At 34.7% G+C, this 23,430-nt stretch overlaps 2 protein-coding genes across 2 annotated transcripts; one reads left to right on the plus strand and one right to left on the minus strand.

Moving 5' to 3' along the window:
- Nucleotides 1-7,446: 7,446 nt before the first annotated feature.
- Nucleotides 7,447-9,667, plus strand: LOC148235403 (uncharacterized). The gene is made up of 2 exons (XM_088186956.1): nucleotides 7,447-8,163; nucleotides 8,236-9,667. The coding sequence occupies exons 1-2, from the start codon at nucleotides 7,571-7,573 to the stop codon at nucleotides 8,762-8,764; spliced, it is 1,122 nt and encodes a 373-aa protein (XP_088043082.1). The 5' UTR covers nucleotides 7,447-7,570; the 3' UTR covers nucleotides 8,765-9,667.
- A 5,427-nt stretch (nucleotides 9,668-15,094) lies between these two features.
- LOC148235404 (uncharacterized) lies at nucleotides 15,095-22,880 on the minus strand. Its single transcript, XM_088186604.1, has 12 exons — nucleotides 22,820-22,880; nucleotides 22,541-22,627; nucleotides 18,992-19,085; nucleotides 17,376-18,920; nucleotides 17,156-17,301; nucleotides 16,935-17,094; nucleotides 16,712-16,862; nucleotides 16,423-16,635; nucleotides 16,194-16,356; nucleotides 15,983-16,124; nucleotides 15,802-15,913; nucleotides 15,095-15,727 (listed from the first exon to the last, which is right to left on the minus strand). Exons 1-12 carry the CDS (start codon nucleotides 22,833-22,835, stop codon nucleotides 15,605-15,607), a joined length of 2,952 nt encoding a protein of 983 aa, XP_088042730.1. The 5' UTR covers nucleotides 22,836-22,880; the 3' UTR covers nucleotides 15,095-15,604.
- Nucleotides 22,881-23,430: the final 550 nt, after the last annotated feature.

The raw sequence follows: 23,430 nt of genomic DNA on the forward strand, positions 1-23,430 counted from the left end.
AATGTTTAAAGAGACGACTCATGAAGATTTCATTTCGGTGCCAATCTGAGCTCGACACACATCATCTATAATGAATAATTTTGCATGTGCGTAACTTGGACATACGCCTGATTTTTTTAAGATTGAACGAAAGAGTGAGACGGAAAGAGAGCTATTAAAATATATATACACACACACAACATCTATAATTTAATTTGATATATTATAATAACTGAATGGAATAGATAAAAATAGTGAATAAGATATGCTTACATAAAAAAAAATACTCTGTAGGTGATCAGAAATGTCAATTATAAAATACACATTCTACTATTCTAAGATCTGTATATATACAAATACATATTCAGTGTCAACTTTGTAGATTTAACCGTAGAGCACTATAGATAATCAAAGTAAAATAAACTAATTAAAAGGGACGTTAATTTTTCTTCGGGATGTATTTAAAATGTGTCTGAAATTAGAACTTTGTGATTTATTGACGCTACTTCTTGTTGCTTTGTGTTGTTGATAACTCAGTTGAACTGAAGCTACAAAAACTTGTCAGTAGTAAATATTTTTCCAAATAGGGAAATAATAAGTTTTCACACTGTTTTATTTTTGTTATATTATTGATATATTATTATCGGTGAAGTAGATTGTTGTTGATTGCTTTTCATTTGAAATAGTGTTACAAATTCCTGTTGCTTATATGAATGCAGCTTTGAAAAACCTAGCTCAGAAATTTATTTTTACAATACCGTTGCCGATATTCGCCTACTTCATCGATGATATATCATTGCATGGCAGCCAAAGGGTTAAATAGGACCATTAAGTCTATACTATAAAGTTATTTTGTATTTCAAGTATTGAAGTATAAATTTTATTATATTATGAGGAAGATTATGTAAAAAGAAAAATATTGATCGACAAGACTAATGGAAAAAAATAAAAGCTGTGGTGTAGGCCGGTGCATTTCAACTACAAAGATATTTTTCGTGTAAAATCGGCATTTAAAATACTTTAATTTATTGTTACATATTCTGCAATTTTACAGAAGTAAACCCAAAGATTTGTATATTAATCTATTATATAATTATTTATACTTCAATAGTTTAAGATACAAGGAAACACCTACTTCAACGTTTATTCAATTTAAATTTTCATTGCACTATATTTTCAGTTATTAGTATTAAAATGGTGACTATAAATTACAATTTGCCAAAAAAAAAAACGATTAAGATAATCATAATTTTATCGTTGGTTTAAAAGTACTCTAATTTTTTTGGCGTGAATTCTTAAATTGCCTTAATTTACCGGTCTCTTAAGGTTAAAGATAAACTCGCTTTAAATGTGTGTACATGTGCGTAAAAGGGTGAATGTGTTAAAAAAGTAATGTCTTCGCCGAAATCAATTACTTTTTATATTATTTTCTAATCATACTCTTATCTACGACTGTTTTAAAATCAAATTGTAAATAATAGTATTTTTCTGAAATATAAAACAAATTGTACCTATATATATATATATGTATACACTATATATAAATATGAATCAAAACCAAAATCATATTTTTACGAATCGACAATGTTGTTAAATCTATGTATTATTATTTCTCCGCTGCTAGTTTTATTATACATTTCGACGAAAGCTTTTACAGGATATATAATAGTATTTTTTAATTCAACTGTTAGGATGTTAGTTCATTAAAAAAAAACTATTTATAGAAAATGTTATATGTAAACAAATTGTTTCATCTGCTATAAGTGTGAAATCTAGCGCTCCTAAGAATTCCTATGTCGTACATTATTAAACACTGGCAACGCCACACACTAACTTAGAGAGAAAAAAATTAAAACGCAATTACTGGTGTTAAATAGACGTTTAGCCATGTTTTGTGTATATTTAAATATGTATCTGTGTGTATAATTATCGACAGATTTGTTCACGGACAAATTTTCATTAGTATTTGTTAGAAAGGGTGATTAATGAGTGTCTCTGATCACACCTATACATATTATACAACATTATAATCTGATTATTGATATTAAAAATACATAAAAACACTATACAAATAGAATACTTTTCATTTAAAACACCACACCATATTACCGCCCTAAAACATTCCATGATCAAAAATACTTGATCGTCCATTTATATGTATATATTAAAAAGTACTTCCATGCAATGTTATTCTATACACAGCAAAGTTATTCTACAACATTTAACACACATATAGATCACGTTGAATTTGTGTGTCATTGACAATAAATTATTTTAATTTTTATTAGGTGGAGCTAGTATGTATATTTTGCTTTTTATTTTAAATTATAAAACACAATCCAGTCAAAATGAGTAACTAAATGAGGCGCTATACTAAATCATTTCTTAATATCTATGTCTAAATTTTTTTATATATTCATTTACATATCTATCCGTACACTTTGTGAATCGGATAAAAAAACTTGTTTTCCACGAGGACCCAAATTTTTTTCAATAAATGTTATATATTTATTAGTATCTTTAAATTGCTATTTTTATAAATACTATTGAAAATAATGTATATACCCATATGATTAAGTATAATAAAAGGGTCCAGATCAAACGTTATCGTTCAGACTGTTTGAGGATGAATTTTTGAGTTCTTTTTGTTTCTTTTATATAATATATATATATATACAATCTATAAATATATTTTTATGAATATTTAACGCGCTATACAAAAAACCCTAATCTAAACCAATCTACAAATTATACATCACTTTCAGCTTTTACATCACAATATACAAGACTGGTAATAATCAGATGCAATTCTAATTAAATTTTCTACTAGAAACTACTCTGTTGTTACTCTGAAGACTGATCTTAAATTGCTGCAGTCTAAAAAAGTTTATTTTCAGTCTACACACTTCATCTAATTAGTCATTCAACAATACAAAAAATCACTCGTTTGTAAAAAAATATGTACCAACATATCACTCGTTGATAATATATGTGTATGTATGAATAAATCTATCTACTAAAGAAAAAGTCAATATTAGATTAATAAATGAAAAAAGTATATATCCTAATATAAATATATAGATAAAAATCTGTTACTTTATGATGTGCATTGTGTATATTTTATTTCAGATCTATCAAATTTTTATATGTACCTATTTGTTAATAGAGATTCCAACATTTTACATATTTTGCTCCTACGCTTTAATTCATCGTTATTTTAGTGAGAGATTTCATGTTTAATATTATGATATATATATATATATTTGTGTATATTGTTCATTTTGTATAAAAATGTAAATAATAAAATTTGAAGTTGATCTAGTTTTGAAATTCACTTATTTTAAAATACACTATTTCTTCATAATAATATAATTAAACAGAAATCAACGCGAATCTTATAATGAATGTTATTAAAGATAATATTTATTTTGAATTCAGCTATATTGCTTAATAAATTAGGTTTAGCTTTATAACTTGCTCCAGAGAAACATGAGTGTCATTATTATTTATTACAGACACAAAGAATTCGACGAAATTACGACACCATTGACATTTATCTATTATACAATTAGAGTGGACATTGATATTCTTTTGTAATAAATCAAATATAAGATACAATACAGTAATAATTAATAATAAAGAACAATATTTGGTATTAAATTGTTATGCGCTCTCTCTTTATGTAGGAGCAAAATTACCTATAACGATAAATCATTAATTTTGAATCGCAATCTATTGAAAAGATAAAATATTTATTAATAGTTCTATAAAATAATCAAGAGATGTCTCTGCATATATTTAGCAAATTTTTAAACCAAAAGCAACTTAATTTATTTAAACACTTAATCGACGGGTCAAGTAGTCCCTATGACAGTGATGGCAAACACTGACCCACGCAGCCTTTTTAAATTACCCACGCGTTGATTTTTATGAACTTATATATTATTAATTGCTTTTTTGACACAATCTTTGAATAGAGTCGAGTCGATTTAAAGTTTCTGCCCATTCAAATGCTGAGTTCAGATAAATATGCACAGCCCGATCCAATAACTCGTTTTGTTTAGCAAGCATACGTTTCTTGATTTTTGTTGAAGGGGGCAGCGGTGGCGGCATGACAGCATATACAGAGAAAATGTAGTCAGTACTTCCTGAAGAAGAGCTTTCTTGCGATTCAGTTCTTTGTTGTCCTTGTAGAGCGTAGAAATGCAATAGCATGCAAAGCTAATGCTATGCAAATGCAGGTGGTCAGGAGAGCGTTTCCTAAAACGCTCGAGAGAAACACTACTAAGACTCTAACAAATAATGTAGTACTACGGGGGGTGGATCCCGCTCATCCGGCCCTTAAAAGCTGGATGCCGCCCATTGGATTGGTCTTGTAGGGTCCTATTGTAGTAACTGGAAAATGTAGTAACACTCTCTGTCCTTGTAGTTGAAGTTGGTCTGAGTTATTTGTGTTTTCTTTATCATAAGTAGCAAGAGCCTGTTACAATATTTTACAATTTATTTTTCAGATGCCATTAACAGAGGAAAAATGGAAAAAGATTGTCTCTGATTTTGGGGAAAGATTTGGAATTGCTTAGGAGCTTTAGACAGCAAGCATGTTGCATTTAAAAAACCGGCATATTCTGGAGCATTATATTGGTCACTAGCATCGTTCTTATGGCATTAGTAAATTCTAAGAAAGAATTTATAATGATTTATATCGGTGCTAATGGTATATGATGGCGGTGTACTATTCTACACAAAATTTTGGGAACTATATGAAAAAGGCGATTTAAATATAGCAAATACATCCTTATGTTTTCATATTAGATGACGCTTTTGCACTAGAAAAAAATTTAATGAAGCCGTACCCACAAAATGCGTGCAATTCTGAGCGAAAAACATTCAACTACCGATTGTCACGAGCTAGATCAGTCGTTGAAGGTGCCTTTGGAATACTAAGATCAAAATTTGGAATTTTCCAAAAAGTCATATGCTTTGAACCCAAAAAAGCGGCAACTATAGCAGCGACGTGCTGTTATTTACATACTTATTTGGCATCGAATTGGAAAATCACAAAACAAGATGGAAATAAATTACTTGATTTGGAGCACAATGTAAAATTTTTTGTCACTATTTCAATAACGAGGGTAAATTAGATATTAGCAAGAATTAATAATAAATATTTGACTATTCATTTAGTTAGGTTATGTTGTATTCGTTTTTAATAAATGAATTAAATATTTTAAGCGTTTTTATTTGAAAATGTACTTGGGGTCACTCGAATTTGCCAGAATAAAGGAGAGTGCCAATTTTAGCACCTTGATGGCTTAACTCATGTTTGTTTTGTTTTGTTTTATTTGTGAGACCTTATTCTCTGTGTTAGCACTAAATGCGCTACTAAGTCGACGTCGAAAGTGATGACCTCGGCGATAAAACATTGGACAGTTCACAAAATATTGCCGACGGTTTTATGCAATATTTTCGTTCTGTTTTCAAGGAATATTTTTCGCCTTCTGCTCAGTCGTTTCCTTCTTCGTGTTCTTGGTCTTCAGTACTGACCATCAAAGAAACTGAGCACTCAGATCTTAAATATGGATATAATAAATTTAAGACAGGGCATTCTTCTGGACCTGATTTAATTCCCGATTTTATTTTGAAGGGTTAAGTCAGTCTCGCTGCTCCTCTAAAATGTATTTATGATCTGATTCTCAAAACATCACTATTTCCTGATCTATGGAAATGCACAAAAGTCACCCCTATTCATAAAAAGGGTGACAAATTATATATAAAGAATTATAGACTAGTTGCAGTGTTGTCAGCTCCTGCTAAATTATTTGAAATAATTATTCGTAAATATCTCCATAATCACTTTCGGCAAGTTTTGTTAGACCTACAGCACGGGCTTCGTCCTGCCCGTTCCACTAACCTTCTGTCGTTCACCAAAACGGTGACAACTTCTCTCGATGCGGGAATTCAAGTAGACGTCGTGTATACAAATTTTGAGAAAGCCTTTGACAAACTTTGTCATAGGTTATTATTAAAAAAATTGTCGAACCTAGGTTGCTCGGATAATTTAACTCGATTATTCTCGAGTTATTTAAGCTATCGTAGACAGTTTGTAACCTATGGTGGCCGATTGTCGAAAGAATATTTTACCCCTTCGGGGGTTCTTCAAGGATCCAATCTGGGCCCTCTGCTTTTTGTGTTATTTATTAATGACATAAATACAGCAATTACAAATTCAAGTTTTCTTCTGTACGCAGATGATTTAAAATTATATAAATCCATTCGATCTGTTGTGGACTCTTCTCTCTACAAAGTGATTTAGACTCTCTGTGGAGATGGGCTTCCGTTAACTGTCTGCCCTTTAGTGTCGGTAAGTGCCATACTGTGTCATTTTCTCGATCCCATTCGCCATCAGCTTATTTCTATCATATCGGTGGTAACATTTTGACTAGAGAAACTTTCACTAAAGATCTCGGAATCACTTTCGAGAGCAAATGGAGGTTCTCTCTACACATACACGACGTCTGTGATAAATCTTTCAAGATGCTCGGCTTTGTTATGAGGAATGCCTTTCACTTTGACGATCCGTCAGTTATTCGCATCCTCTATGACACCTTAGTTCGTAGCATTCTTGAATCGGGATCTATAATTTGAAATCCCCGAATAGCCAAATATTCCCTTTTAGTGGAAGAAATTCAAAAAGGTATTTAAGATACCTTTACAAAAGGACATTTGGTTATTATCCGTACATATACCCCAGCGCCGTTCTTTTAGAAGCATTGGGATACGATTCGCCGAGTTCTCGCAGAAAGTTGTATGTCGCTAAGCATTTTTTCAAATTACTTAAAGGTGCTGTCGACAATCCAACTATTCTCGAGGAATTCCAGTTTTGGGTTCCGGAACATTTTCGAGAATCACGATCGTGTCCTCTTTTGATAGCCGTTAGGGCTAGGACGTACGCACTTGCCGACTCGCCTATAGCTGTGGCCATCCGGCTCCTTAATACGCTGGCAATATGTAATTATTGACCTGTTTAATGTTAGCTACGAGGATCTGATCCAGTTTGTATCATTTCATTTTGATATTTTATAATTTTTTGTTATGTTTATTATTTTTAAGTATTGTTCTATTTATGTATATATACTATTTTTTTTGTTTTGTAAATTTTAAATTTGTTTTCGACCATCGTGGCGCATTGGGGTAACTTGTTAGGCCACGATGGTCTTAATTTAATCTAAAAAATAAAATAATATTAGAACCAATAAAATAAACTGACTAACAGATAAAGTTAGTAGCGCTTTCTTGGGTTTGAAGTGCACAAAATACCAACTCCGCACAATAAAACAATATTTTAAAACAACACCCGGTGACAATCTTATTACATGTACAAAGTAGCAGCTACGAGATGCGTATCCAGCGTTTTTACGTCACGTTCCTATGACACGGATATCCTCATGAGAAAAGTTTCATTCCGCTTTGTGCCTTCGCGGTGTACGGACGCACCTCGTGCTCTGTGCGTAGACCGCGCTGCTGTACACACTCGGACCTGCCAGCTGCGCCGCTGAACAATTTTGCTCACTGCCTACCAAACAACAGCGCCATGAAAAAGGCGCAGACGCGTAAGCGTTCTGTGGGGACGATTAAGGCGTTCCTTAACCCCAGTCAAGATTCGGAATGGCAACTTCCGAAAAAAACTGCCAGACCATCCACTGAGTCCAGGAGCCCCGGACCAACCCCGAGCCAAAACAGGTTCGAAAAGCTTCCCGAGGTATTAGGAAGCAAATCAAGCAGAGTTCCGCCTGTGATTATGGAGGTCACGGGCTCACATCTTCAAACGACGGACCTTATTAAATCCGTCACCAAATCCAGCAACTTCACGTTGCGTTACACTGGAAAGGGCAACGTGTCCGTCCAGTGTTCTTCGCTCGAGCAACGAGCCTTACTAATGGAAGGATTGAGGGGGCATCGCCCATTTCATACCTTTACCACTGACGAGGACAAGACAGTAAAGTCTGTCCTGAAAGGACTACCAGAAGTTCCAACTCAAGACATAGCTGCTGACCTCCAAAGGCAAGGACTCAATGTCGTCAAAGTGACGACAATGAAGACAAAGACGGAGGTACTAGGAGGTTCTCGCCTCTACCTGGTTCAGTTCTCTTCGGATACCAAGACAGCTGCAATCAAAAACATCCGGTACGTTTGTTTCGCCAAGGCCATTCTGGAAAGGTATAAGCGTAACAATGGACATTTAACCCAATGTTTCAGATGTCAGCTTTATGGACACGCAGCCAAAAACTGCCACCGAACCCCACGATGCGTCAAATGTACCGGCAGCCACGCAACCGCTGACTGCTCGAAAACGGATCGTGAGACACCAGCGAAATGCATCGGATGCGAAGGAGATCATCCGGCCAACTTCAAGGACTGCCCTCGCAGGAAGGAGTATCTTGTCCAGACTCAGAGGAGACATCAAAGGCCAGCTACCGTCGCGGCTGTCGCCCCGGCTGCACCTGGCCCGACATTTAACTTAGTTCAGGAGCATTTTCCCGCACTCCGACCATCCCAACCGGCTAAGAACTTCTCAGCTGCGGCCGCTAATCTCAAACAGGCTCAAAGATCACAACCAGAGCCGACAGCAGCACCAAACACCGGCGCAGAGGATGCCCCCATGTCGTCCTCGGATCTACGGAAGATGCTCCTCGTACTTCAGGAGATTCGGGTCAAAGCTGGCAAGTGTGCGAGCAAAATGGAGATAGCCATCATGATGGTAGAGTACCTTGATGTCCTCTTCTAAGAAGAAATTGAATTTGCTAACGTGGAATTCACGTGGAATTCGACACAAAACTGGCGAGCTGGAGCTATTGATCAGTGAGTATAAAATTGACATTGTCATAGTTACCGAGACGTATCTTAAACCTCACGTTAAAATATCTTTGCCGAACTTTGTTTGCCTCCGGAGAGACCGACTCTCAAGGCCAGGTGGCGGGGTTGCGATTTTTATTAAAAAATCTATAAAACACGCGCGTATAAATCCCGACGTAATTAACTTAGAATCTGTCGCGATCCAAATTAATAATAATAATAAAATCATCACAATTGCTGCCGCATACAACTCACCCGGAGACGAATTGTTGAAGAGTGATCTAGATGCTGTGCTTGGACTTGGAAGCTCTGTTATATTAAGCGGAGATTTCAACGCCAGGCACTCGCACTGGAATTGTTCTAGTACCAATCGATCCGGTACCATGCTCTTTAACTACTTGCACGATACTGACACGGATATTCACTTTCCAAATTCACACACACACTATCCTTTTAATAACATGTCTCCATCAACTCTTGATTTCGCATTAGTCAAAGGTTTTACGCCAATTTCGGGGATGCACTGCATCCAAGCTCTATCTTCGGATCATCTTCCTGTGTTTTTTGCTCTGGAAGGCGATGTTGAGGTCATCCCTGAAATATTTTTTGACTACGGAAGAGCTGACTGGAAAGGTTTTAGAAGTTTCATTGAATGTCGTCTACACGGCGCTCCACAGATATACACTTTACAAAACACCAGGCAAATTGACGATGATATTAATTTTTTTACAAATTTAATCGAGCAGGGTAAACTATCATTTATACCGACGCGTAAAAATATACCAAATAAAGTAAAATTAACTCCAGAAATTATCGAATATATAAAAATCAAAAACAGAATTAAAAAGCAATGGCAAAAAAATAGATCACCCCAGCTTAAAACTTTATTAAATAAATTAACCAGTGATATCCGCGTAAAAATCCAAATAATTAAAAATGATTCATGGTCGCGTAAACTGAAAAAACTAAATCCAGCAGATAACTCATTATGGAAAATCACTAAATCAATTAAAAATAAATATTCAGACATTCCGCCGTTAAAAAATGGAGACGACATAGTAACCTCGAACATACAAAAAACTGAGGTATTAGCTAATGCATTCTCTACATCCTATGTGCTAACGCAAAATTATACGCATCTAAAAACCCAGAGTAAAGTTGATCGTTCAATTCAAAGACTTGATAAAACTAGAATAGATAAGAAAACTATTAACGAAATTACCCCGTTCGAAATTTATAACATTGCAAAATCACTTAAAAATAATAAGGCTCCGGGAATTGACCGATTAGATAACATCTTAATAAAAAACTTTCCATTTAAATGCTTTCATTTCCTAACTAACATATTTAACTTTTGCTTATCTATTGGGTATTTTCCAGGTATTTGGAAAGTTGCAAAAATAATTCCGATAAAAAAACCCGGTAAAGCTGATAGCATCCCATTAAATTACCGACCGATTAGCTTACTACCGTCCCTAAGTAAATTATTTGAAAAGATTATCTTATCACGTTTAAAAGAGTGTCTAAATAGTAAAATCATTGACGAACAATTTGGCTTCCGCGAAGGACACTCAACAACGCATCAACTTAATAGACTCACGGAGCACATTTCTGCGAATTTTAACAGGAAAAAAAGCACAGGATTTTTAATGTTAGACGTAGAGAAGGCATTTGATACTGTGTGGCATGAAGGGCTAGTATACAAACTAGATAGGTACAAAATCCCACACTATCTGATACAAATTATCCGATCATACCTCCAAGATCGAAGCTATGTCGTCTCCTTAAATAACGATAATTCGACACCGCGTAAAATACCAGCCGGGGTTCCTCAGGGGAGCATACTTGGGCCGTATCTTTATATAATATATACAAACGATATTCCAATTTTAAAAAACACCAGTCTCTCTATTTACGCGGACGATACGGCCGTTTTAACTAGTTCATATGGTCTTAAACCAATAGCAACAAAACTACAAAAATCTTTGCATAACTTAAATAAACATTTAAAAAAGTGGAAAATAAAAATAAACGACGATAAAACTGAGGCAATCATTTTTACGATGCGCCGGCAACCGTTGCCTCCGCCTTTAAAAACCGAGCAGGGCAAAAACATTGAATGGAAAACGAGTGTTAGGTATCTGGGTCTTCACTTAGATTCTAAATTAAAATATACAAAGCATATAAAAGAAGTACGGTCTAAAGGGCTTGCCGCCATTTCAGCTCTGAGACCCATTTTTAACAGAAAAAGCGCGTTGACGATTAAAAACAAAATTTTATTATATAAACAATTAATACGACCGATATTAACATACGCTTGCCCAGTGTGGAGTAATACGTGTAAAAATAATTTTAATAAGTTACAAGTAATTCAAAATAAAGCTGTAAAAATAATTTATAACACCCCATATTATACTAATTTAAAGAAACTCCACACTCGATATTCTATACCTACAATTAAAAATCACATTATTAATAATACGATAAATTATTACAAAAATATCTCGCGTGAACATAATAATAAATTAATTGCAAAAATTGGTAACTATGACAAAGTCACACTAAATTTCAAGTATAAACATAAAATGCCTAAGCACATAATGCTTTGATAGCAAATCTGTAACCACGACTTCAATAGCCCCAGTTCGTAAGTGTTATTTTTAATTATGTATCTTATATTTTATTTATTTTATTTTCTTTTTCTTATTGTATAAAGGTTTTAGTATTTTCTCCTTAAATTTTACTTATTAAATATTGCATATTGTTGCCTCTATTTTTATTTAAACTATTGTAATTTCGCTTGTAAACATGATAATGGCTAAAAGCCAGAAACATGTAATTTATAACTTGTATAAAACTAAATTATTTTTGAAATAAACATTTAAAAAAAAAAAAAAAAAAAAATGAGAAAAGTTTGTGTTCAGCAGTTGTATTAAATTTCTTTAATATTTTTTGGGGGTCGTCGTCTGGTGCTGGAGCTCGTGCGTCCTTGGCGGCTGGTTCAGGTCCTTGAGGGGAGTCCGGTGGATAGCGTGGTCGGCGGAATGGTGGTCGTAGGCGATGGTAGTGGCTGCGGCAGGTCGTCGGAGATGATGGCCAGGGCGTGAGCGGAGCCAGTAGTCGAGTCTACGTAATTTAATCGGGCTAACTGTTCTCCGGAGTTTCTATCCGTCTATTTATATACCGAACGGGAATATTAGTAATTTATTGTTACCTGTCGTCACAGTACTCCCCCTGGAGTAATTTGGATAAAATTACGAGAAAAAGAAAGGAAGAGAGGAAAATATATTTAACACTGTAGGCGGTCTGGGAAATGTACGACTCGTCCTGATCGTGTTCATCGGCTGGGCAGAATTGGAGTTAGTTGAGTGAATTCTCATATTTCCCCTGGTTCAAGGTTCTCTGACACGCTTGGCTCATCTGTGCTCTCGGTGATGTATGCTGGTTTTAGTCGGTCGATTGATACCGTCGTTAACTTTCCCCTAATGTTAACGGTGACGCATTTTGAGGTTCTGCTAACGACTTCAAATGGTCCTTCGTATGGAGGATGTAGTGGACCTCGAGCAGCGTTGAATCTAACGAAAACATGTGAAGCTGTTGTTAAATCCTTTAATATAAATGTTGAACGACATCCGTGCCGCTTGGGTTGAGTGGGCGACAAATCTGCCATCTGTTGTCGCAGTCGGTCAGCAAAGTCTTGTGTTAGCGTAGAATGTTTAGTTCTTGGAGCCAAAAATTCACCAGGAAGTCGTAGAGTTTGTCCCAGCACTATATCCGCGGAGGTGGTTTGAAGTTCTTCTCGCCAGGCTGCCCGGATTCCCATAAGTACTGCTGGTAATGCTTCTGTCCACCCTTCGTTTTGATGACACATGAGAGCAGCTTTTAATTGGCAATGCAGTCGCTCGATCATTCCATTAGCAGCTGGGTGATATGCTGTAGTCCTGTGGTGGGTTGTTCCCATTGCACGATTTAACTCTTTAAAGAGATTGATCTCGAATTGTCGGCCTTGATCTGTGGTGATGCGAAGCGGTGTACCATAACGTGAAATCCATCCACTGAAGAGTTCTCTAGCGAGGGTTTCTGCGGTGATGTTCTCTAGTGGAAATGCCTCTGGCCAGCGGGTGAATCGGTCGATACAAGTTAATAAGTACTTCTTGTCGTGTGAGGGTGGTAGTGGACCAACTATGTCGATGTGGATATGGTCAAATCGCCCTTCCGGAGGCTCCAAGCTGCTTACCGGTGTTGAAACGTGTCTTGAAATCTTTGAGCGTTGGCACGCCATGCACTCTCTGGACCATTTCTTGCAGTCCGCTCGCATGCCGGGCCAAAAAAATCTTTCTGCTATGAGCTTAGCTGTAACTCGGGCTCCTGGATGTGACAAGCTGTGAACTGCGTTGAAAGCCTGCTTCCTGAAGTGTAAAGGCAGGTAAGGTCGGTTCACTCCGGTTGAGTCATCGCACCAAATCGTCAAATTTGAGCCGAGAGGTTTGACGAGTTTGAGAGGTTTCTCGCGATCCATCTCTAAGTCAGCTTCCTGATGTCGAGAAAGTTCTTCGTAATTGTTGTTTAAACTTGTGATAGTTTCTACCCTTGAAAGTGTGTCGGCTACCACGTTGTCGTCACCCTTTACGTGTCGGATGTCCGTTGAAAATTGTGCGATAAAATCTGTATGGCGGAACTGTCGGGGCGAACATTTGTCGGGCTTTTGCTTGAAAGCATACGTCAATGGTTTGTGGTCGGTGTAAATTGTAAATTTTCTGCCTTCAACCATATGTCTGAAGTGTTTGATTGCTTTGTATATGGCCAAAAGTTCACGGTCGTATACGCTGTATCTGGTCTCTGCTGGTGTTAATCTCTTGGAGAAGAAAGCGAGTGGGCGCCAACCTTCGGCAGTCTCTTGTTGTAAAGCTGCGCCGATTGAGCTGTCTGATGCATCCGTAAAAAGTGCTAGAGGTAAGCTTGAATCCGGATGTGTTAATAACGTGACGTTCGCTAAGCTGTCTTTGCATTGGTTGAAAGAGAGTTCTAATTCGTGGTTCCAAATGATGACTTCGTTCTTTCGCTTTGTTCCCTTTAAAATGTTGGCTAGGCGTAGTTGTGCTTCCGCTGCGCCAGGCATGAAACGGTGATAGAAATTTAACATCCCCAGGAATTGACGTAGTTTCTTTAAATTGTCTGGTCGTGGAAAGTTTTTGATGGCTGCGACTTTCTCCTGAGTAGGTCCAATTCCTTCCTTTGAAATGCGATGTCCAAGGAAATCTACTTCCGTTTTTCCAAAAACACATTTTGCCGAGTTAATGAGCAGTCCATATTCTTGCAGTTTGCCAAAAACTTGATGAAGATGTTTCTCATGTTGCTGATGGTCTTCGGATGCGATTAGGATGTCGTCAATGTATACAAAGCAACATTCCAATCCTCGTAATACTTCGTCCATGAAACGTTGAAAAGTCTGTGCCGCGTTACGTAATCCGAACGACATACACGGGAACTCGAATAGCCCAAACGGCGTCGAAATTGCGGTTTTCTTGACATCTTCAGGCCATACAGGAATTTGATGATATGCTCGCACCAAATCAATAGTCGTAAATATTTTCTTGTTGGCGAGCGCGTGCGAAAAATCTTGTATGTGTGGAATTGGATAACTATCTGGTATCGTACGGTCATTGAGTTCTCGATAGTCGCCACAAGGTCTCCATTCGCCGGGAGTTTTCTTCGGTACCAAATGAAGGGGTGAAGACCAAGGGCTGTCTGAAGGATTAACTATTCCGTCGTCTATCATCTTCTGAAAAGCTGTCCTGGCGATTTTGAGTCTGTCTGGAGCGAGGCGGCGGGGACGATTTGACACAGGTGGGCCTGGAGAAGTTCTTATGAAGTGCATGATGTTACGCTTCGGCTGAAGAGAACTCTGACCAGCTGGTTGTGTGATTGACGGATCAGAAGGCTGGTTGTGTGATTGACGGATCAGAAGTTTTTAAATAAAAATTAAACATTTCATATGCAAATTAAATGTTTTAATTTTGAAACCTATGAAATTTTCAGTTGTTACAGCATCTTTCGAAGAGCAGAAAAATGAATTTTAAATAATAATTATTAATTTATTTATTTATCTTAAGTCGAAATTTAATTTTACATTAATTAAGTATACAAAAATTTATATCTCATTATATAATATAATAATTTGCCTAAAGTAAGCAATTATTGCTTTACAACATTAAATAAATAATAATATTATCAGCCTAATTATTCATTTAAAACAACGTAGTTCAATATTTGAAACAGATTTTATTTTCAATACATACAAAATCAATTATTGTATTGTCAAACAAATATTGAAAAACAAAATTCACAAGAAAACATTTTCCAATTTTATAAACACTAAAGAGTCGATTAGATTTATTGCTAAATTTAATATATTCAGAGCAAATTATATAGCACGCCAAAAGTATACGAATCAGCAACGTTTGAAAAATACCTTTGTAAACATACTGTTTAATTGATCATTCTCACTGTATTTTTATATATTTAAATACAAACACTGTAAAAATGTAAAAAATATCCAGTTTGAAAAACACATAGTAAAATTGAGCTTGGCAATGCAAAAAATATCTTTGAATATTTATAATAACATTGCAAGAACTTCTTGATTAAATAATATAACAGATATTACAACTTTTCTTTACAAGTGTAGATCATTTAATTGGGACGATATTGTCTTTTTAATTTATAATTCATTACTAACTTATTGTAAAAAAATATATAATACACTAAAAACTTATAATGCCATTTTTCTTCCTTCAATTGATATTTCGACAGCTCGTTTTGATGATTTGAGTCGCTTTTGGTCTATGAATCTTTTCATGTGCTTTTCGTACCTATTCATTTTCTTTTTGGTAGTCTAGAACGATATAAAAAAAAATATTATAATAACACAATAAGAAATAAACGATTAGCACAAGATTTATTATTTACCCTAGACATATCGATATCACACGTCGACTTTGGTCGTATCACGTAATCTTTACTCGAAGGCATAGGTACTCTGGCTCTAGCCACCCAACCTTTTTCACCAGGTTTGAGAGCTCTAAAAAATTATACGAACATATTAATTTTATTCCTTAATAAGATATGATTTAAAGTCAGATTCCAATACTTTTCATCTACACTCGGAGCAATCAAATCTTTTTTTTTTTTACTACTACTTGGACCATCTGTATCGTCATCTCCGTGTGCTCGTTTCTTTTTATTGTTTGTCTGCTGCATATCACGTTCTTGTCGTTCTTCCCTCGACAATGCTATAAAAAATATGTACGTTAAAAATATTTCAATCGATTAGATAGAAGTCCATTCAGAAATACTCGAACCTCGATAATCAGCGCTAAGATTGAAAATTGGACGAGCCCATTCCGATATTAATCTTCCAGCCCGTTCTTTATTCTGTTTAATCTCTTTTGGGTGTTTATATAGATACATTACAGCTTTACCTATTCCAGATTGCTTTAAATAAGACTTGTCTATAGTTGGAAACTAAACAAACAAAACAAAAGTACTTATAACATGAATATTATTTATATACACTGCATAAGTACGTACATCTTGTAATAACTTAAGAATATTCTCTCTGATGATAAGACACGGTAGAGCCCTGTTGGGCATCGGAGCCAGCCAATCGCACAAAACGTTAAGAACGTTATGTTCCAAGAACGCAAGTTGTAAATCTTTTTTGATCAACTGCGACATTGCCATTTTCAACATAGATATTTTCTTTACTGCCGGTTTATTTTGTCTAATTAATTCTCTATCTTCCTGAAAATTCATAAAAAATAAATAATTAAATTTATTTACTTAACATAATCAATACATATTTTATTATATTACGTACTTCGGCAGCGGTCCTCATATTCTGTAATAATTGTGCAATTAAATCATCGTTGTCATTAATTATAGTTATATCTCGCCTTTTCCGTTTCCGGCTCTTCTCCTCCTTCTTTTTTAGTAGCATAAGATCAAAATCTGACATTCCAGATTCAAGACTGCAAAATGTATCGAAACAAATATCAGAAATAGTATCATATCATAGAACAAGAAATGACTTATTTACAAACCTTTTCGAGTCTCGATCTGGTTCGAGCCCTTCATCTGAATCTATTATGTCATCTTGCGTCATGGTGGCTTGTGCCCCTTCATCGTCATTTTTTTTAGGTTCATCTCCTTCATTATCTGAATCTAAAACGCCGACTACTTTTTTCTTTTTAGGAGAACCACCTGAACATTACGAAATAAAGCATAGTAATAACTCAAACATAATAAAAACATTGAATAATACCTTCTTCTTCGGAATCTGATAATACTTCACGGCCGCGTCTTTTAACTTTGCCGACAGAACCGGATCTACTCCTAGATGAACGTCTCGATCCACTGCGAGACCGAGACTTGGACCTCTTCGATCTTGACTTTGAACGACTTTTAGATCTTGATCAATAAAGAACGAAAGATTAGTTATAAGCTATTATATTATGTAAAAGCATTATTTTTAATCAAAATACCTGCTCGATCGTCTAGACCTGCTCCTAGATCGTGATCTACTTTTAGAATGTGCCGATCCACTCCTGGATTTTCTAGATCTATGTTTCGATCTTCTTGAACCGCTCCTCGATCGTCTAGAACCGCTTCTGGATCGACTTCTAGAACCACTCCTAGATTTCCTCGAGCCGCTTCTCGATTTTCTAGATCCACTCCTAGATTTTCTCGTTCTATTTCTAGATTTTCTAGACCCGCTTCTAGATTTTCTCGATCCACTTCTAGATTTTCTCGATCCACTTCTAGACTTTCTCGAACCACTTCTAGATTTTCTCAATCTATTTTTAGATTTTCTAGATCCACTTCTGGATTTTCTAGATCCGCTCCTAGATTTTCTAGATCCGCTTCTAGATTTTCTCGATCCGCTTCTAGATTTTCTCGATCCACTTCTAGATTTTCTTGATCTAATTTTAGATTTTCTAGATCCGCTTCTAGATTTTCTCGATCCGCTTCTAGATTTTCTCGATCCGCTTCTAGATTTTCTCGATCCACTTCTAGATTTTCTCGATCTAATTCTAGATTTTCTAGATCCACTTCTGGATTTCCTAGATCCGCTCCTTGATTTTCTAGATGCGCTCCTAGATTTTCTCGATCCACTTCTAGATTTTCTTGATCTGATTCCAGATTTTCTAGACCCGCTTCTAGATTTTCTCGATCCACTCCTAGATTTTCTTGATCTAATTCTAGATTTTCTAGACCCACTTCTAGATTTTCTCGATCCGCTCCTAGACTTTCCCGATCCGCTTCTAGACTTTCTCGATCTGCTTCTAGATTTTCTCGAACCGCTCCTCGATTTTCTCGATCCGCTTCTCGATCTAGCGGATCCGCTTCTCGAACGTCTAGATCCGCTTCTGGATTTCCGAGAACCACTCTTCGAGCGTCTAGATGTAGATCGACTTTTCGACTTCGCCGATTTGCTTCTCGATCTCGCCGAACCCGAGCCGGATTTTCTGGAATGGCTTCTCGAATTTCTAGAGCTGCTCCTCGATCTCAATTTCGCTTTCACTACCGGACTCTCCGAATCGGATTTAGTTCCTTTATCGACCGATCTCGATCTCGATCTTAAAGTTCTAGTTCTGTTCTTCTTAGCCTTTATTTCGTCGAACACGTCGTTCTTGTTCTTTTTCAATTTCTTTAATACTTTTTTCACACTCGGCGACCGGCTTTTGGAGGGCGAAACGGATTTGACGGACTTTTTCGAGTGCACTGATGAATCTCTGGATTTGCTCTTGGATTTGGAAGCACGCACACTTCCAGATTTAGATCTGGATCCCGATGGAGACTTTTGGGCCAAAGAGACGGATCGAATCGATCGAGACCTAGACTTTCCGGAACCGGATCGTACACTATTTTTGGAACTCGCACGACTCTGAGACCTTTTAGAGTGTACGCTTGAATCCCTAGATTTTGATTTTCTCGATCCGGAATTCGATCTATTGGACGCCGGAGTGCCCGATCTAGAGCGTTGAGTGGCTTGGGTGTTTTTAGCAAGATATTCGGGTGACAATGAACTGTTAAATATGTAAAACAAATTGATTCATGGATATATAATTTTTGAAATAAAAATTAATATAATACGCACCGTGACTTGTTGGAAGCGAGAGATGGAGATCTTGAAGTAGACTTCCGTGGCGAGCTTTTGTTTGATGCAATTGATTTGACTGGCGAAACTGAGCCTGGATAAATATTAATTTGTGTTATATATTTTAACCAATTGTCGTCGAAATTGGTAATATCGGCTTTTGCTACTTTTGTGAGTATTACTGGATCATTGAAGAAAGAATTATTATACATTAATAATGAGCTGTGGGGAATATAATAAAAATATTGATACATAACCCTTTGATTGGTGAGTAATTTTTTTAGCATATATATCATGGGAGTGAGTTAATTTTTACGTTTCTTTTTTTTAAAATTTATTGTTTAATTTTTACAAATATTTTCATTTATTGTATTATATTAATTGAATAGTTCTCAACATTTTATTATATGATTTATTTTATTTATGATTCACATTTATCAATCTATGATTATTTTATTTATTTATAAAATAGAGTAAATTTTGATTTTTTGATAAAGTAAACTAAGTGGTTTTATTAACTTATGATTATTATATTTACGTCTCACTTCTATCAAATTATGATTATTTTATTAACGTATATATTAGAGTAAATGTTGCCTTATTGATAAAGCAAATTCAGTGGATCTCAACATTTTATTATAAGCTTTTGTATTTATTTATGATTCAGTTTTGTCAACTATGATTATTTTATATACATTTAAGTGATTTTCAACATTTTATTTACGCATTATCTTACGATTATTTTATTTACATAGCATTTTTTTCAACTTATGATTATTTTATTTACATATATATTAAAGTAAATGTTGCTTTATTGATAAAAATAAAGCAAATTCAGTGGTTTTCAACATTTTTTTATTTCTCTGTTTTATCAATTTATGATTATTTAATTTTATTTACATAAGAGTATATTTTGATTTATTGTTACAGTATATTTAGTTTTATTGTGAGTTTCTTATTTAAATTTCACTTTAATTAAATTATGATTATTTTATTACATTGAATATTTTATTGTATTTTTTTTTTATGTGGATATAAAAGGGATTTAGATTGTGTACGTATTTTTCTCACTAAAAACAAATTATATCCAAATATCATTGATAAATAAATAATTGATCGAAATTATATTTAAAAATATTATGACTCACAATAAGTCAGAATCGAACGAAGGAAGCATATCTAAACCGAATTTTAGACCGATAGGATAGTACATAAAACAATTATCTCTTCTCAGAAGTTAAAAATCCACATCAAAAGCAATAAAATCGTGCCGTCACCGTCGCAGTGGAAACGCTTGTTACCGAGCGTTCCCACTACGATGGCGCCGACACGATTTTATTGCTTTTGATGTGAATTTTTGACTTCTGAGAAGTGATAATTGTTTTTGCGACCTCCTATATGACCAAAATTTGGTTTGAATATACTTCGACCAATACTCTCATATCAGAAATCTATAGTAATATGAGTAAGAATAGCTATCATATTTTTAAAACAGTGTAATATCGAAACGCAGACAAACTATGGAGCAATATGCGAGATTCAACGAATGTTTGTACTTCTTTTTCTGCTTATTTTCCCCTAAGAGATAAGTTGGTTTAGTTTGTATTTTGTACTTTAGCAAATAAAAGTTCTAAAACTATAGTTAGTTCTAGAGCTTTCATTAGGTAATGTTTGGGTTTGAACAGTAAATGGGCGTTTCACAACTGGTAAATTGAGTTTCATGGATATTTAAGAGCATCACGTAATTACACCAGAGCCTATTAGTTAAATTATATTTTCACAACTAGAAATATGTATTTACTGGTGAAAATGTATTTGGACTTCACTAGTGAAAATATACTTTTACTGAAAAATACACACAAATAAATAATGATGAGTATGTAAATGTACGGAAAAGTTGAAATAACTGCCAGATAAATTATAATTTCAATAGGCTCTCAAAATGGCACCATCACAAATGAGCATTGCGTCATAAGAGCGCTTACGAAAGAAGCGCTGTAACAAAATAGCGTACGTCAAATACGCAGACAGTCATATGAGCGCTTGTCAAAAGAGAGCGCGTCATAAGAGCGCAAAAATACTTGGAGAAAATCAAGTAATGAATATTTTAGGAATTAGGTATACAAAATATAAGTAAATTGTGAGAAATTTACAAAGAATAAAAATTCACGAGATATAGGCGGTAAATTACTATTTTATGTGCCAGAGCGTAATGACGATTAAATCGATTAGTCAATGAAAACATTATTATTTATTAATTATTACATACGATATACACATATTTTGTACTAAAATGAAACGCTGATTTTGAATTTATCATTAGATTTGTTCTGTAATGTTTCATAAAATTGACAAATAATTATTGACTCGACTCGCAATGAATGCATACAGTTATAGGGCAGGTATATGGCCCGCCAGACCTTTTTTTCATTTATTTTAGACAACTACACTTTATTGCGGATGGCAGCTGAGTGCGAATATTATATAATATATTACAGTTAATTAAACGATTAATGTTTTATATTTAAAACTGTAGGAAAATTCATGTATTAATATCCCACACATATGATATGTGTTTGTATATCAAAAATTTCCATATCTATGGTTAGAAATGAGCCTCGACGTTGGATAATTTAGTATTTTAATAAATTATTGTGTTTAGTATATGTGTATATCAGTGCCGGTCGGTGAAATACTTTCCCTCTCGGTCGCTAGCGTGTTAGTAACTAGAGTGAAAAAGATGGGGAGGCATGCATGCGATCGAGAGGGAAAGTATTTCACCGACCGGCACTGGCGTATATGTATGCTGAATTATGAGTTCAAAGATTTAAAATAATTATGATTATTAATAAATATAAAGATTGACAAATTTTATATTATATATTTTTTAATGTAAATATAACAGATTTAAAAACTGCATGCGTTGCAATTGATAACGAAACGAGTCGTTTTTACCTATATTTTATGACTTCTGAGAAAAAATTGTGAAATGTCCTTTCGCACAAAGCAGACGGTTGAATCATGGAGCGGATGTTTGGGAATTCTTTATTATTCCTCCTCTTTAAATAAACAATAAAAACAAGCTAAACTTAAATTTTAAGCGCAGAATTTATTTTAATTGTATTGTATAATATACACCTGAGAATTTGTGATTTAGAATTCATTAAGATTCATAGTATTTCATTAAATGACTTGCATTTTTCTGGCAAAATTTAAGGGGGGGGGGGCTTTTTTCACCCACATAATACAAATAACATTTTTATAATGATGTCGAAATATTATTGATAATGATACGTATAGTAATAAATTGAATTTACAAACATAAAACCCGAGTAAAATGGTCGCATTGCGTATGTGCGGCTATACCGTCCAAAGGGTTAACACGCAAAGGATTAAGACTTTGTACAACCAAGTTGAATCTCGATTTTGAGCCAATTAGATTTGATTTGAAAAATCGCTTAGTCTGCATGCGATTGAATGATATAAAAAATAATAATGAATAAAATGTAGAGTAGTTAAAGATGAATATAAAATGCGTCGAATAGTTACCATTGCGAGAGCCTACGTTGGAGGACGCCGATGCCGACCTCGACGAGCTCGATCTAGACGATCTGGATCGACTCCTGTCACCAGCGGCTAAAATAAAACACCTCATTAATGACGTGGGGTCAAAAAGTTTACCGATGCATTTTATATGGAAGTGACACTTTGCGGTTTGAGGTTATATCTGACGCGCAATTAAAACGAGCGATTTTAGAGATTATATTGACAAAAAATAACGGGACGCTATCGTACTATTGAAACAAAAACGGGAAACACTAGACTTACCGGCCCCCCTGGCCATGACGGTGGCTGTACTCCAACCAACTTTTTGGCCAAAACAACCAGTGCTGCCATACGCGATAATTCTTACAAACTTCAAAAATGCCGACGTTTTAAATATTGTTTTTTTCTTATAAATAACTAAAAACCACATATTTTTACGATTATTATTGTATGTTTAATGTTTTAAATAATTTAAAAATATTTATAACGCAAAATAAAAAAATAATTAAAAAAAATTTTACCCCTCGAAATTTTACTTCTCGAAAAATTGCCTAATAATTAAAAATATGAATAAAGTAGCAGAAAAACTATTTTTTTTAATATCTTATGAAAAACGAAAACTCAAAAATATATGTAAGTGATTAGATTATATTAAAACTAATTAATCTATTATTAAAAATAAAATGATGTATTATTTAATTACAATAATATACAAGTTATTGCATTTCATTTACACTTTTTAATCATAAGCCATTTTGTCATTGTTCATGTACGCACACAAATGCATTTCCTACTCAGACCCGATGACGTTAAGCAGGCGCGACTTCTCAAACGGTCGCAATAAAACACAGTATATTTTTTGCAAATAATAATCATACAAAATAAATAATAAA

This window comes from Plectrocnemia conspersa, unplaced genomic scaffold (genome assembly GCF_051122295.1).
Source record: "Plectrocnemia conspersa isolate PC_06_02 unplaced genomic scaffold, ASM5112229v1 ptg000005l, whole genome shotgun sequence".
NCBI classification, from domain to species: Eukaryota; Metazoa; Arthropoda; class Insecta; order Trichoptera; family Polycentropodidae; genus Plectrocnemia; species Plectrocnemia conspersa.